The following is a 14,982-nucleotide window of genomic DNA, read 5'->3' as shown; positions in this document are numbered from 1 at the left end:
AAAGGCTCCTTCAAGTTGCCAAGTTTGCTTGGCCAACACGCAGAAATGACTTGCTACTGGTTTCTTTCAGAATCTAGTCTTCAAGCTTGGTGTTTGCGGGAGTCTCCAGTTCACTTATTAACCTGGCTCAACCCGACTTATCTTCCCAGCCTGAACAAGGTCAGGCAGTTGCCTTCTGCAGGATAGGACTTCATTCAACGCCAACTCAAAACTTATTTTCCATGACATTCAAAAGAAGGAAAAAAAAAATACAGATGACCTTTGAGCACATACCGTACAAAATACGTACCTTTCCCTTACTCCTGACTAAGAGCAGTTCGGATCATTTCTTGATCTAATCTACCTTCGCAGGGGTGACATTGCCCTACATGGGGCTGCCCCTGAAAAGCGTTCGGAGACTACAACTGGTCCAGAATGCAGCCGCGCGAGCGATATTGGGTTTACCTAGATACACCCATGTTACACCTATCCTCCGCGAGCTGCACTGGCTCCCGATCGGTCTCCGAACGCGCTTCAAGGTGCTGGTCATTACCTTTAAAGCCCTGCATGGCTTAGGGCCTGGATATCTACGAGACCGTCTTCTGCCACACACCTCCCAGCGACCAATAAGATCTCACAGGGTGGGCCTTCTCCAGGTGCCGTCAACTAGACAATGTCGTTTGGCGGCTTCTCGGGGGAGGGCCTTCTCTGTAGCTGCTCCGGCCCTATGGAACGATCTACCCTCAGAGATCCGGACCCTCCCCACTCTCGCGGCCTTCAAAAAGTCTACTAAGACCTGGCTTTTCCTGCAGGCCTGGGGCTGTTGACCTCTTGAATGAGGTCCAGCCCCACTACGGTTGAGTGTGTTGTGTTTTTAACCTGCTTTGTTTCTTATCCTCCGCGAGCTGCACTGGCTACCTATTAGTCTCCGAATCTGCTTCAAGGTGCTGGTCGCTACCTATAAAGCCCTACATGGCATCGGACCTGGGTACCTGAGAGACCGCCTCCTGCCGATTACCTCCCTCAGACCAATTAGATCGCACAGGTTGGGTCTCCTCCGGATTCCATCTGCCGGCCAATGTTGGCTGGCGACCCCCTGGGGGAGAGCCTTCTCTGTGGCTGCTCCGGCCCTCTGGAATGAGCTCCCTGTTGAGATCCGGACCCTTACTACCCTCCCGGCCTTCCGCGAAGCCACCAAGTCCTGGCTGCTCCAGCAGGCTGGGGGGAGCTGAGAAGCATTTACCTCCACGGAAATTGTGAATGTTGGTTTTGTTTTTAATATGTTGTCTTTGTCTCGTTCCCCCCTTTCCCTTGTCTTTTGTGAGCCGCCCGGAGTCCTCCGGGAGTGGGCGGCATACAAGACAAATAAATAAATAAATTTTTACTTTTTTAAACTTTTAGTACTTTTTAAATTGTTCTTTTATGTAAGCCGCCCAGAGTCCTCCGGGATTGGGTGGCATATAAGTTTATTAAACTTAAACTTAAACTACTTGTAATTAAGAGAGGTTCCCTCAAATCCCTTTTGGAAGCCATATCCTACCCACTTATATGCAACCTGTCTCTGCATAGCAGCCGCACTTAAGAAGGCCAGGAAAACTTCAGTTGGGCTAGGAACTGACCATGATAATGAATCCAGGTCTGAAGGGCCCTGACCCAGCGTGTTGCTAGCGGAGATGGGGATGGGGCAGTGAACTCCAGCACTCCAAGGTTCCAAAACTCTCCTTTTCCCCTCTGTATAAAAAAAACTAGAAAGAAAGAAAGAAAGGGTGGGGAACAGAACATTAGAGTGGTTTTTAGAGTAGGATCCCATTGATTGCTCAGAATGTCAAGAATCTATTTTGCATGCGAAATCATGCACCTTTATTTTACGCATACGTGCAAATATCTTGAAAAACTGTATTAGTATTGAGTTCTCAGATTTATATATTCTGTTTTTTTCACCAGGAGCTCAAAGTGGCATACGAAGCACTCATCCAATCCAATCAAAACTTTAGTAGGATCACAGACCAGCATATTCAAAATTGGGCTGCAAAAAGTCCAAAGTCGCCCAGCAAACTTTGGGTTACGTGGGATCTAATTCTGAATTCCTATTTCGTGAGTTTCCTTGTTACGCTTCAGGAAAAGATGGTGATTACTGTATTAGCTGAGTTCGTATAACTCTTAAGACCAGACTAACCAGCCCACAATTACCGTGTTCATATAATACACTGTGTCCCCAAAGAGACACCATATTGTAGCTGGATTTCTGGATTTCCATAACAGACTGTAGCTGAGAAACATCCAAGGCTGAGAAACAGATGGTAATACATACATACATACATACATACATACATACATACATACATACATACATACATACACACACACACACACACACACACACACACACACACATACCGGTATATATATATCAGGGCACAGAGAGGCTGGTTGGCTACCAGGAGGCGCCTGAGCCTTGGAGCAGTGGGGAGGAGACAAGGGAGTGTGATCCTGACGTCATGCATTGGAGCAGTGGGGAGGAGCCAAGGGAGTTGTTCCTGGATGCCCGGCAACGCCGGGCAGATCAACATAGAGAGCAGCTATGCAGTTACCAAAGATAATTGGACCCAGGTGATTGTAATTAGGCTCCTCTCAAGATAGTATTTAAAGAGAGACTGGGAGGAGCCTGGTTTTACAAGATTCAACATCATTCCTAACACTGGAGAAGCTGTCAGCGGTGGGTTTCTCGCCCCGTTCCAACCGGTTCGGTTGGAATGGGGCCAACGGCATCCTTGTGCACGCGCGCGGCGCACGCATGCGTACTAGCGTCTGTGCGATGCTCCAGCTGCTCCTGGAGGATTGCGCAGGCGCTGTATGCGTCCTGCGCATGCGTGGAAGCGCAGAACTCGTCAAAACCGGGTAAGGAGCGTGGGCGAGCGGGTGGGCCCTTCGCCATTCCCGGAAGTTACTTACTTCCGGGTTCGCCGACCAACCGGTTCGCAGGGACCGCCGCAAACCGGTTGAAACCCACCCCTGGAAGCTGTTATCTGTCGAAGTCTGAGTTGCTGCCAAGGTTCTTATCTGTTTGTTATGCTTGGCTTTCAGCCACCGAGGTTTTGGTTTCTTGCTAATAAAGTGCTGTGACATTCCAGTTAAGCTTGTCTCGGCATTCGTTACTGGACAGAGGAGGGGGTCAGAACATTATATTCAGCCTTGTCCTTGACACTTTTGTTGTGAAGCCTGTAAACCTAACTTGGAGTGTGTACACTAGAGCAGGTGTCTCTAACGTTGGCAACTTTTTGCCTGGCAGACTTGAATTCTGGGAATTGAAGTTCTCCTGGCTTAAAGTTCCCAAGGTTGGCGACTCCTGCACTAGAGAAGTGCAACTTTGGATTTTCCCCATAACATAAACACTATTTGTTGTCTCTCCACTCTTCTCCTGCAGTCAATCAAATAAGAAACAACATGACTTATTTAAAAGAATTGCTCTGAACAAAAATGGAACGGACTCCCCGGACAGATGTTTCGATCACTCTCAGCATGCAGCCAAAGTTGTAGCCCATCTACTCCAGATTTCATTTTTACTTGATTGGGGGCCCAACTTTATGCATGATAGTATCCAATTAACCTGGATCCATCTTACTCACTTGTGAAAGAGTTTTCATCCCTAGTAGATTCCGAAATCTCCTTTCTGTTACTGGCTGTTCCAAGCTTCACAGCAACCATCTCCTGGATGGGAATGCAGAATCCCTCATCTGGAAAGGAGAGAAGACAGTTGCTTTGCTAATCTTTATTTGTGGAATTTCTGTCCTGGCTTTCTGCTTCTTCAACAGCTGTGAGTGTGGGTTTGGGGTGTGTATGCAATATTAATACAGTCAAAATCAGAAATAAAACCAAACATTTAAAGCTTGGCAGCAGAGAATGGTAATAATTCTCAGAAGATAAAAAACTTGTTTTAGTCTGAGGGCAGGGTCTTACTGATCAAACTCCATGTATTTGTCTTTTCTTCTTGACCTGCTGCCACAGTGGAGAGCTTTTCAATAGCACACCATCACTAAAATTGTCACAATCTGTCATTCAACTGCTCACTCTTGAGTGCCGTCTGGCTGGCAATTCATAGAAAAGCATTACTTGTGGGAGAACCAGAGGTGGGTTCCTACCAGTTCGCACCTATTCGGTAGAACCGGTTCATCAAATCTACCGAACCGGTGAGAAGAGTTTCCACCAGTGGACCCGGAAAGCAGGCCACACCTACAGAAGAGGTTCCAAAAATGTTTGAAACCCACCACTGGTCCTTGGATATGATTATAATACACTATCATGCTCCTATTTATAAACCTCAGTGCCTCTGTGAAAGAGAAGGATGACTACTGCGTTTGTGGCGCAATCAGAACATTGCGTGTGTTGAAGTTGTTTGAACGCAAACCAAAGATGCCTTTTAAAAAACAAGTTTACATCCTATTCTTATGCACGCCAGTGCTGTGTATGTGTGGTAATTTAAGGTGGTTCTGACAAGTGTCGTCGGCATCTTCATATCCGGTCACATGGCCGGCAAGCCACTCCCATCCGGTCACATGGCCGGCAAGCCACTCCCACAAAGGCGGCCACACCCACAGAGTAGGTTCGAACAATTTTTGAAACCCACCACTGGGGAGAACCCATTCTTTTCATCAAAGTTCAGAAAATATTTGTCAGTAGGAAAGCTAGCATTCAGAGCTCAGGGTTTTGGGGGGTTTAAGGGGACTTTAAGGAACCCTCCCGGATTCTTTATCGGTTTCCTTGCTCATTCTCCTTCCTCCTGACAAATTATTGCTCATTTGTTTTGTCATATATCCAGTTACTTCAGGGAAGGAAAGTCATGGAACCAGGGGACTCCAGTGTCTGGTGATAAGACCTTTACAGAATTTCACACCTCACTAAGAACCTAACCAAGTTGATCCAAGGACTTCAAAAGTTCAGAAGCGTAACATCTACCCTTATTTCCAGAGATTTAATCCCTTTGCAAGGGATCTTGAAGAAGCTAAAACCTGAGGAGCTGAAATCTAGCAATCCTTTGTATTCATCTCCTCTGTTTGGGTGACAGGAATTTCATAAATGGATTGGAGATGTCTCATAAAACCAGAGACACTACTAGTGGTTCATTCTTAACATCACAGAATGATTCTGATTCTCCATGACCCGTCAAAACCGCGGTCCACTAAAGCGCGCCCGATTAAAGCGCGTACCTGACGTCATCAGCAGCGCGACAAATACGACCGCGGAGAAAAAAGGGCGCTTTAAAAAGCGCTTTTAAAGCAAGCCGATTCACATAAAGGTAAGGGTTAGGTTTAGGGTTAGGTTTAGGGTTAGGTTAAGGGTTAGGGTTAGGTTTAGGGTTAGGTTAAGCATTAGGGTTAGGTTTAGGGTTAGGTTAAGGGTTAGGGTTAGGTTTAGGGTTAGGTTAAGCATTAGGGTTAGGTTTAGGGTTAGGTTAAGGGTTAGCGTTAGGTTTAGCGTTAGGTTAAGGGTTAGGTTTAGGGTTAGGTTTAGGGTTAGGTTAAGGGTTAGGCTTAGGGTTAGGTTTAGGGTTAGGTTAAGGGTTAGACTTAGGGTTAGGTTTAGGGTTAGGTTTGGGGGGGTTAGGTTTAGATTTACGCGTTAATTTTAAGTTTACCGCTCACAGCGTGCTGTTTTCGTCGCGCTGTGATGACGTCACGTACGCGCTTTCGTCAAGCGCGCTTTAGTCTACCGCGGTTTTGTGGTGGAACCTGATTCTCATGCCACATATTTTATTTACTGTTTTGAGGGCCCCAATTATACCTACGGTACTTCTGCTCTGTCTCCAAAAAGAAGCCCTACACAACTTCACAATAAAGTGTGGTCTAAGTCCCAAACTTTCATAAAATACACATTCCTTTTGTCAAAAGGAAAGCTCTTTCTCCCAGTAGAAAGCTGTCAAAGCCAGAGGTTGCTACGTGTGAAGTGCTGTTTCCCCAAACTCTTCCTCCTCTTCTCCTTTTTTCGCAACTGACTCCATATTACGGAAAATAAGATAACTGACCATGTCATTTCTAAGAGTTTAAGCTCTTCCCTTTCCGGCAGTTGGCCAGGTGAATGAAAATTCTGGCCAGTAAAAGTCCGGCCAGTAATCTTCTGCTTTTAACCCAATGCCTATCAGACATAAAATCAACCGGATTTTCCCAGGCCATTAAAACTACTATGGCTTGACCCAGAGGGGCTTCAACTTGAAAAACCCGTTCTGGGATCCAAATGTGTTTGCTGGGAGGAAACTGCTGTGATGGAAACTCCAAAGTATGTTCTACGTCTTCTTGGTGAAATCCAACCCCCATCGTCTGTTGGTTAAAAAAACCCTTGAAACTCTTGTTGTCAGTTGGTTAAAAAAAACCCTTGAAATTCATGTCTTCCGTCTCCTCTCTTTCCCCCTCTGCATCTGGCACTGGTGTCAGCCTCAGGGGAAGTACTTGCAAACACAAAGAGCTTTGGGTCAACTTGGGTGTATAGGTGGTTCCTCTTGACAATACGTTTGTCATTATTTTCTGCAAAAAGATTGAGTAAAGACCTCATAGACAAGATGAGCGGAAAGAAGAGTTGTGATGATCACTAGCATGGCGTTTTTAAAATAAATGTATGAGCAAAATCATGACTTAGGGCTGTGGATAGGGAATTAACAAAATGGCTCTTCCATGCACTTCCCAATGCATCTTGTTTATCGAAGGGTTAGAGCAAAAAATCTGTATCTTTAAGCATCCATCCTATGTTTTTTTCTAAACCTCCCAAGAACATATTGTGAGGCTGTTCTCTGTTCAAAGGATCTCCTCCTGTGTCTACTTTTGTTCTCGTTAAAAGAGAAGCATACAGTAATTATGCAGCCGCGCGAGCGATCGTGGGTGCACCTCGGTTCACCCACGTAACACCTATCCTCCGCGAGCTGCACTGGCTGCCTATTGGTCTCCGGATACGCTTCAAGGCGCTAGTCGTCACTTATAAAGCCCTTCATGGTATTGGACCTGGGTACTTGAGAGACCGCCTGCTGCCAATCACCTCCACTAGACCGATTAGATCCCACAGATTAGGCCTCCTCCAAATTCCATCCGCCGGCCAGTGTCGACTGGCGACTACCCGGAGGAGAGCCTTCTCTGTGGCTGCTCCGACCCTCTGGAACGAGCTCCCCGTGGAGATTCGGACCCTCACCACCCTCCAGGCCTTCCGCAAAGCCCTTAAAACCTGGCTGTTCCGACAGGCCTGGGGCTAAAGAACCGTTGCCCCCGTCTCGAATGGTATGACTGTTGTGTGTTTTAAACCATGTATTGTTTTGTGTCGTTTTTAACTTTGTCTGTAACCCCCCTTCCCTGGTTTTGAGTTTTGAGCCGCCCTGAGTCCCCTTCGGGGGAAAAGGGCGGCATATAAATAAAATTAACATTCAACAACATATTTACATATTTTACCTTTTTTTGGAAATACTTTATCCACGTTCATGTGAGCTTATTCCCTTATTCCCTAGTGTTTTCCTTTCTTTTTATTAAAACATCATCTTATTAAGGCTAAAAGAATCTTCTGGAGCATATAATTATAAATGACCTCACATTCACACAAATCATGTTATTGACACATTTCTATATTGAGGCTTTTAAAATAATTTTATACTAAACTGTCTAAGACACACAATCTAGTTTAAGATGCCAATTAAGCTTCCCTTTCAAAGAGCTGATGTACCATACGGTACTCCCAGTATTATAATTTACTTTATGATTAATATCTCATATTTGGCAGAAAATCATGAAATTTTGGATAACACCATTTTCATTTCAAACTTTAAAATATTCTTAAGTGAAGCATCTTTAGATACATTTTTATGTATCTAAAAATACAAGTGAAACTAAAATCCTCAGTTTCAGGAATATCTGTACATTATTACCTTCACAAATGTCAAGCCAGCTAAAAAATACAAGAGGAAAAAATAAAGGAAGATCCTAATCCATCAACAAACATATCATCTCAAGCATCAATAAAAATAATATATTGCCTGCAAGTATTCCAGATACAGTGCTGAGCATTTACAGTTCCATTAAAACACACAAATGATTTTGTGGCTTTAACAATGTTGACATATTGTTTTATTGCTTTAATGTCATCTAGCGCCAGGTAAAACATAAAACGGGAATATGGGTTGTCCTTAGTCAAGGTAGCTTCTAATTTTTTTCTTCCTCAGAATGCAACTTGGTTCTTAAACTCTTAAGACTTAAGATTTAAGATTTAATTTATTTGTATGCCGCCCTTCTCCGGGAGGGACTCAGGGCAGCGAACAACTCAAAAGGGGAAAGGGGATACAAACACAATACATATAATTAAAATACACAAGAGTCATATGGCCATACAAGTCGAGAGGGGAGGGGAACTCATCAACCCCAGGCCTGCCGGCACAGCCAGGTTTTGACGGCTTTCCGGAAGGCCTGGAGAGGGGTGAGGGTCCGAATCTCCGCGGGGAGTTCATTCCAAAGGGCCGGAGCTGCTACAGAGAAGGCCCTCCCCCGGGTAGTAGCCAGGTGGCATTGGCTGGTAGACGGAACCCGGAGGAGGCCGACCCTGTGCGATCTAATGGGTCTTTGGGAGGTAATTGGCAGAAGGCGGTCTCTCAAGTACCCAGGTCCAATACCATGAATAACAGAACAGAGCTGGAAGAGACCTTGGAGGTCTTCTAGTCCCATCATCCATTCAAGCAGTTAGGACACTGTCACTGTTAGGACATTTCTCCTTAGTTCTAGGTTCTAGGAGAAACTTCCTAACAGTGAGGACAATTAACCAGTGGAACAGCTTGCCTTGAGAAATCGTGGCTGCTCCATCACTCGAGGTTTTTAAGAAGAGACTAGACAGTCACTTTCCTGCTTGAGCAGGGGGCTGGACTAGAAAACCTCCAAGGTCCTTTTCAGCTCTATTCTATTGATCAGTTTCTCCTTGATTAGTTTCCACCCATTGCTTCTTGCCTTGCCTTCTGGTGCTTTGGAAAATAGGTTCAACTGCCTCTTCTTTGTGGAAGCCCCTCAAACCCCTCTTTACTTCAGAGATGTTGTGCACCTAATTCATTACTATTTCCCTCCAACTTGTTGTGCAAATGTGTTTCCTCTGTCGCTGTGTGTTTGTCTAACATCACTACTGGCAGATATGTAATCTGCTGGCTACAGACTGGAGCATCTGAGAGAAGGATGGCAAAAGATTATAGTTGTGATCTATGGAGACCTCAGAGAACTTGTAGGACACTTTAAAGAGGGACAGTGTTGAAATTTGGGAGGGGAGAATAAATTCAGAAAGATGGTTCTGCAAAGTTTGAGGCTATTTAGAGAAAATAGGTAGAACACAGTGGTGGGTTTCAAAAAAATTTTGAACCTACTCTGTGGGTGTGGCCTCCTTTGTGGGAGTGGCTTGCCGGCCATGTGACCTGGTGGGAGTGGCTTGCCGGCCATGTGTTTTCTTTCTTTCTTTCTTTCTTTCTTTCTTTCTTTCTTTCTTTCTTTCTTTCTTTCTTTCTTTCTTTCTCTCTCTCTCTTTCCTTCCTTTTGTCTCTCTGTCCCTTTTTCCTTTTTTTCTTACATCTCTCTCACTTTTTCTTTCTTTTTTCTTTTTTTATTTCTTTCTTTCTTCCTTTCTCTTTCTCTCTCTGTGTGAGTCTGTGTGTGTGTGTGTGTGTTTGTGTGTGTGTGTGAGTGGTGGGTTTCAAAAAATTTTGGACCCTCTTCTGTTGGTGTGGCCTGCTTTCTGGTGGAACCTCTTCTAACCGGTTCGGTAGATTTGACGAATCGGTTCTACCGAATAGGTGCGAACTGGTAGGAACCCACCTCTGGTAGAACACCCTTAAAAGATTCTTGTCTAAGAATAAATATTAGTTACTGCCTGGTACAAATGCAAATATAAATTGCAAATGTCCTACAAATAATGTGTTTTTCCCAGCAAGCAGCAAACCACTTCCTTGTGCAAGGTAAATAAAATCTGAACTTTCCTTAAAGCGGTATTACTCACTCTAATCATATCCCATTTTTGTAACAAATGAGAACCAATATTTTCTTTGTTTACCTTTTTTATTTGATGTCAAGTCTTTTGAAGTTGGCAAGTTCAGGAAATGAAAACTCATTGGATTTCTGGAATGAGCTTTATTGCTCTTAGGATAATGTAATAAAATCTTGAAAGCATCCTACAGTAATTCTCCAGATCAACTTGTACCTAGCATGATTAAAGTAGAATAGCCTCTTTCTCATATTTCTCCCGTCTAAAGAACTACGGATTTTTTTTTTCTTTAGTGGTCCAAATCTCTACTGTCTTGCTCCATCTTCTATGTTCTCAGGATCTGTTAGATCCATCCTCATTTGAAGACACAATCATTCAAATAAAGAATTCTCCAGAATACCATAAAAGAATCAAATATCACAATTCACATACAAGGTTATGAGAACCAGAAATCAAATACCCATGCTTGACAATAATACTATTGCAACAAACAGTTCAAATAATAACTGCAAATAACATACAAGTCCTCAGCATTTCATAGTTGCAAAAAAAGATGATCAAAGTTTTGGGTTGCATCAAAAGAAGTGTAGTTTTTGAATCATGCAAATTTTACGTTATTCTGTGTTAGTCAATCCATTCTTGAGTACTACGTCCAGTTCTGGGAAGCAGGAATAGAACCTCAGAGAGCAATGAGGATTATTTGGAGGCTAGAAAGCTATATACTATGGAGATCAAATAGAAAGAATTGGGAATGTTTCACTTAAGCATTCTTCAAAGGATATCACTGTGTCCTCCAAGTTACTATAATTTAGATTCCTACCCTAAACAGTGTGTCTGTTTGTGTGTGTGTTTGTGTGTGTACATGATGATCTAAAGGTACCTAACAATAAAAGATATATCAACTATGATCTTTGCTCTTTCCATTGCTTAGCATTTAAAAATTATAGAAATGAATGGAAAAAGTGAAATTCATACGTTTCAAGAGCCACAGATTTAAGATTTAAGATTTAGTTTATTTGTATGCCTCCCTTCTCTGGGAGGGACTCAGGGTGGCGAACAACTCAAAAGGGGAAAAAGGGGAACATAAAACACAATACACATAGTTAAAATAGCCACGAATCATACACCACACAGGTCGAGCGGGGAGGGGAACTCATCAACCCCAGGCCTGCCGGCAAAGCCAGGTTTTGACGGCTTTTCGGAAGGCCTGGAGAGAGGTGAGGGTCCGAATCTCTGCAGGGAGTTCGTTCCAGAGGGCCGGAGCTGCCACAGAGAAGGCCCTCCCCCGGGTAGTAGCCAGGTGGCATTGGCTGGTAGACGGAACCCGGAGGAGGCCTGCTCTGTGAGATCTAATGGGTCTTTGGGAGGTAATTGGCAGCAGGCGGTCTCTCAAGTACCCAGGTCCAATACCATGAAGGGCTTTATAAGTTACGACTAGCACTTTGAAGCGTATCCGGAGACTGATCGGTAGCCAGTGCAGCTCGCGGAGGATAGGTGTAACGTGGGTGTACCGAGGTGCACCCACAATCGCTCGCGCGGCTGCGTTCTGGACGAGTTGAAGTCTCCGAATACTCTTCAAGGGCTGCCCCATGTAGAGGCTGACATTTCCAAGAACTCTCTGAAATAAACAAACATTCCACATAAAATTAGATGATAATGTACCGGTAGTGGTGACTTTTTCCATCCTTGAGTTCAGGTTAACGTCAGTCCTGCCTTATACAGCATTTTTGATGCTAAGCAAAATTCCCCATCAATTTAATATCGTTTTGTTAAAAATTCTAATTTCTTACTGGAGGGTTAGGAGGGCAGTTATACTGAGAAGGTTTGGCTGTTTCTCATTCTATACGCTAAATGATCTTTGTTTATTACTGAAGGCTGTCCTTTTTACTCTTCAAGTGGAGAAATACTAGTGCCAGGAGGCTGGGATGACCCTTTGCACTGGCCAGGCTGTAATAATCTGGAGCGGCAACTTTTGCAAAGACTGCCTTGCATTCTTCCTTATTATATGAGAACAGGGCTGCTACGAAGGCACAAAAACGGGGGAAAGAAAAAAAATCTGCAAACCTGCCCCCCCCTCCCATGTTCTGCCAACCACAGATATGAAGGCATCTGAAGTCTTTAAATATCGTGACCCGTCAAAACCGCGCTCGACTAAGCCGCGCCCGATTAAACCGCGTCGCTGACGTCATCAACAGGGCGACAACAGCCAGCGCGGAGAAAGAAGGGTGCTTTAAATAGCGCTTTGAAAGCAAGCCGATTCAACTTAAGGTAAGGGTTAGGTTTAGGGTTACGTTTACGGTTAGGTTTAGGGTTAGGTTAAGGGTTAGGGTTAGGTTTAGGGTTAGGTTTAGGGTTAGGTTAAGGGTTAGGATTAGGTTTAGGGTTAGGTTAAGGGTTAAGTTAAGGGTTAGGATTAGGTTTAGGGTTAGGTTAAGGGTTAGGGTTAGGTTAAGGGTTAGGATTAGGTTTAGGGTTAGGTTAAGGGTTAGGGTTAGGTTAAGGGTTAGGATTAGGTTTAGGGTTAGGTTAAGGGTTAGGGTTAGGTTAAGGGTTAGGTTTAGGATTAGGTTTAGGGGGGTTAGGTTTAGGGGTTAATTTTAGGTTTAGCGTTTACAGCGTGCTTCTGTCTCCGCGCTGTTGTCGCCCTCTTGATGACACGGTTTCGTCGAGCGCGGTTTAGTCAAACACGGTTTTGTGGTGGAACCTTAAATATACCACACAAAATCCTAAGCAGTATTATTCCCATCTTCTCTGAAATGAAAAGGACCAAAAGAGGCATCTTCTGAAGCAGATAGTGACACACATAGCAATAGCAATAGCAGTTAGACTTATATACCGCTTCATAGGGCTTTCAGCCCTCTCTAAGCGGTTTACAGAGTCAGCATATTGCCCCCAACAACAATCCGGGTCCTCATTTCACCCACCTCGGAAGGATGGAAGGCTGAGTCAACCCTGAGCCGGTGAGATTTGAACAGCCAAACTGCAGAACTGCAGTCAGCTGAAGTAGCCTGCAGTGCTGCATTTAACCACTGCGCCACCTTGGATGGCTCAACCAGATTTACTCCTCTATAAAACATAAGCTGGGGCAGAGCCTTTCCTCGCGAGCCCCACTGAAATTAAATTATACTTTACTGAGCGTTATAAGCTCAGGCAGACTTGCTTTATTCCAGAGGCGCTTATTCACAGACAGAGCTAAGAGAGGATGTTGTTGCTAGAGACCAAAGTCTACTCATAATGGTTTACTTTTAGTCAAAGTCGAAAGCAACCCGTATTCCCCCACCCCTTTGAGCTCACATTCCCTCTATGTTCTGCCAAGATAATCATTACCTGCGGGAAGGAACTCTTTCACAGCCGAGTGGATATTTTTAACCTTGTTTATCTGCTAAGTTAGGAAAAATATTAACCAAGACTGAGCATTTCAGTCATTAGCTAGGAACAGGTACTGCAATTAACAGTGCTAATGAGTATTCATAGTTCAAGCTGCCCGTCCCACTAAATCAATGGCCTGTTTTAATCCAAATGCCCAGCTAGGAGGAAACAGGCCGAAGTGGGTTAGGTACCACTTTCCCCTTACTGTTGTGGCCCAGCAGGAGCCATTGGAGCTGCCACCAGACTCCGACAGCGAGGGGCCCTATGAGTCAGCTGTGGAGGACCCTGGACAGGGTTCCGACTCCGAGCAGGGCGCAGAGAAGCTGGTTGGCCACCAGGAAGCGCCTGAGCCTTGGACCAGTGGGGAGGAGACAAGGGAGTGTGATCCTGACGTCATGCATTGGAGCAGTGGGGAGGAGACAAGGGAGTTGGTCCTGGATGCCCGGCAACGGACAGCTAATAGGCGTAAGGAACAGTTACGCAGTTACGGGAGATAATTGCACTCAGCTGGTGGTAATTAGGCTCCTCTCAAGACTATAAAAGGAATGATTGTGCACACGCTCGTTGCAGGAGTCAACGTATTTACTAGAGCTGGAGAAGCTACAGTGGCTAGTTTGGCAGGCTAGATTGCTGCCAAGGTTAGTCTGTGCTGGATTGCTGCCAACGTCTAGTCTGTGCTGGATTGCTGCCAAGGCTTGGACTGTGCTGGATTGCTGCCAAGGTCTTGTCTGTGTGTTAATAAATCCTTGAAGTATCTTTGTCTCGGCGTGCTTTAGTGTAGGACGAGGGGGGGTCAGAACACCTTACTATGACAAAGCGACAATTAAATCATGGAGGTCCGAAGCAGACATTCAGTTTGAGAGAGCCTGCCCCAACTACATTTCAGCCAGATGTTTGGATTACAATTCAATTAATTTCCACCCATACTAACAATCTTGGTAGTATATAATGGGATCTTGACAGAATATAATAGAATATAATGGGAATCTTGGTGGAATATAATGGGATACTTTAAATTTTGTTTGTTACTGCTCAAAGTAAGTAGAAAAATGCTCTAACATTTTCTAATTTGCATGCTGGTAGAAGGGGGGGGGGAAATCTGCCTTCAGAAAAAGTTGATTTTCTAAACTCTGAAGGACATTTCCAGATTCATTATCGTTTAAAGATTCAATCTAACTCCGAGGAAACTCTACACCGTTTGGCCTGGTTTATTTATTGATTTATTGCCAAATGCACCAATAAAAATATTCACTAGTCTTATTGTTCTAAATACAGCACTATATTGATCTATATCTGTTTTGTGTTAGGTCAGGAGTCTATGTGCTGTGCTTACAGCAAGATAACAATTAGGACTAAGGGCCTTCATGTCTTCAGAGATGGAGGAGTTATACTAACATTATTCTGTCTCCCTGGATGCTAGGTGTCATTAAGGCCAAGTATTGATTAACATCTCTGAGAAGGATTTTAAAATGTAAACCTCGATGAAATAGATTAATGGCCTAATTTTAAATTTTTTCCTTTTCTGCTTTTAATCTGAGCATGTATCAGTTTCAGTTATAACAAGATATTGCCTGACTCTGGATGTTAGATTCTAATAGTTTGTTTACAATAGCTATAGATAATTCTTCAAGTAGCATATAAAGCTGCAATAGTGGATTT

At 44.1% G+C, this 14,982-nt stretch overlaps 1 protein-coding gene across 2 annotated transcripts in view; it reads right to left on the bottom strand.

The window, feature by feature from the left end:
- LOC106550042 (ceramide kinase) overlaps nt 1-14,982 on the bottom strand; it is a 34,450-nt gene that overhangs the window by 15,354 nt on the left and 4,114 nt on the right. For both annotated transcript variants that reach the window (XM_087710938.1, XM_087710937.1), the window contains exons 2-3: nt 3,606-3,713; nt 1,599-1,724 (exon numbers count right to left, since the gene is read on the bottom strand). In XM_087710938.1, the coding sequence (XP_087567064.1) occupies nt 1,599-1,724; nt 3,606-3,713 (234 nt within the window). The remainder of the gene's footprint in view (nt 1-1,598; nt 1,725-3,605; nt 3,714-14,982) is intronic.

Source organism: Thamnophis sirtalis, unplaced genomic scaffold (assembly GCF_051295495.1).
Source record: "Thamnophis sirtalis isolate CommonGarterSnake01/CBP01778 unplaced genomic scaffold, rThaSir2_p1.2 scaffold_3, whole genome shotgun sequence".
NCBI lineage: Eukaryota > Metazoa > Chordata > Lepidosauria > Squamata > Natricidae > Thamnophis > Thamnophis sirtalis.
The sequence above is the reverse complement of the archived record's forward strand: the minus strand, read 5'-3'. Positions and strand labels throughout refer to the sequence as shown.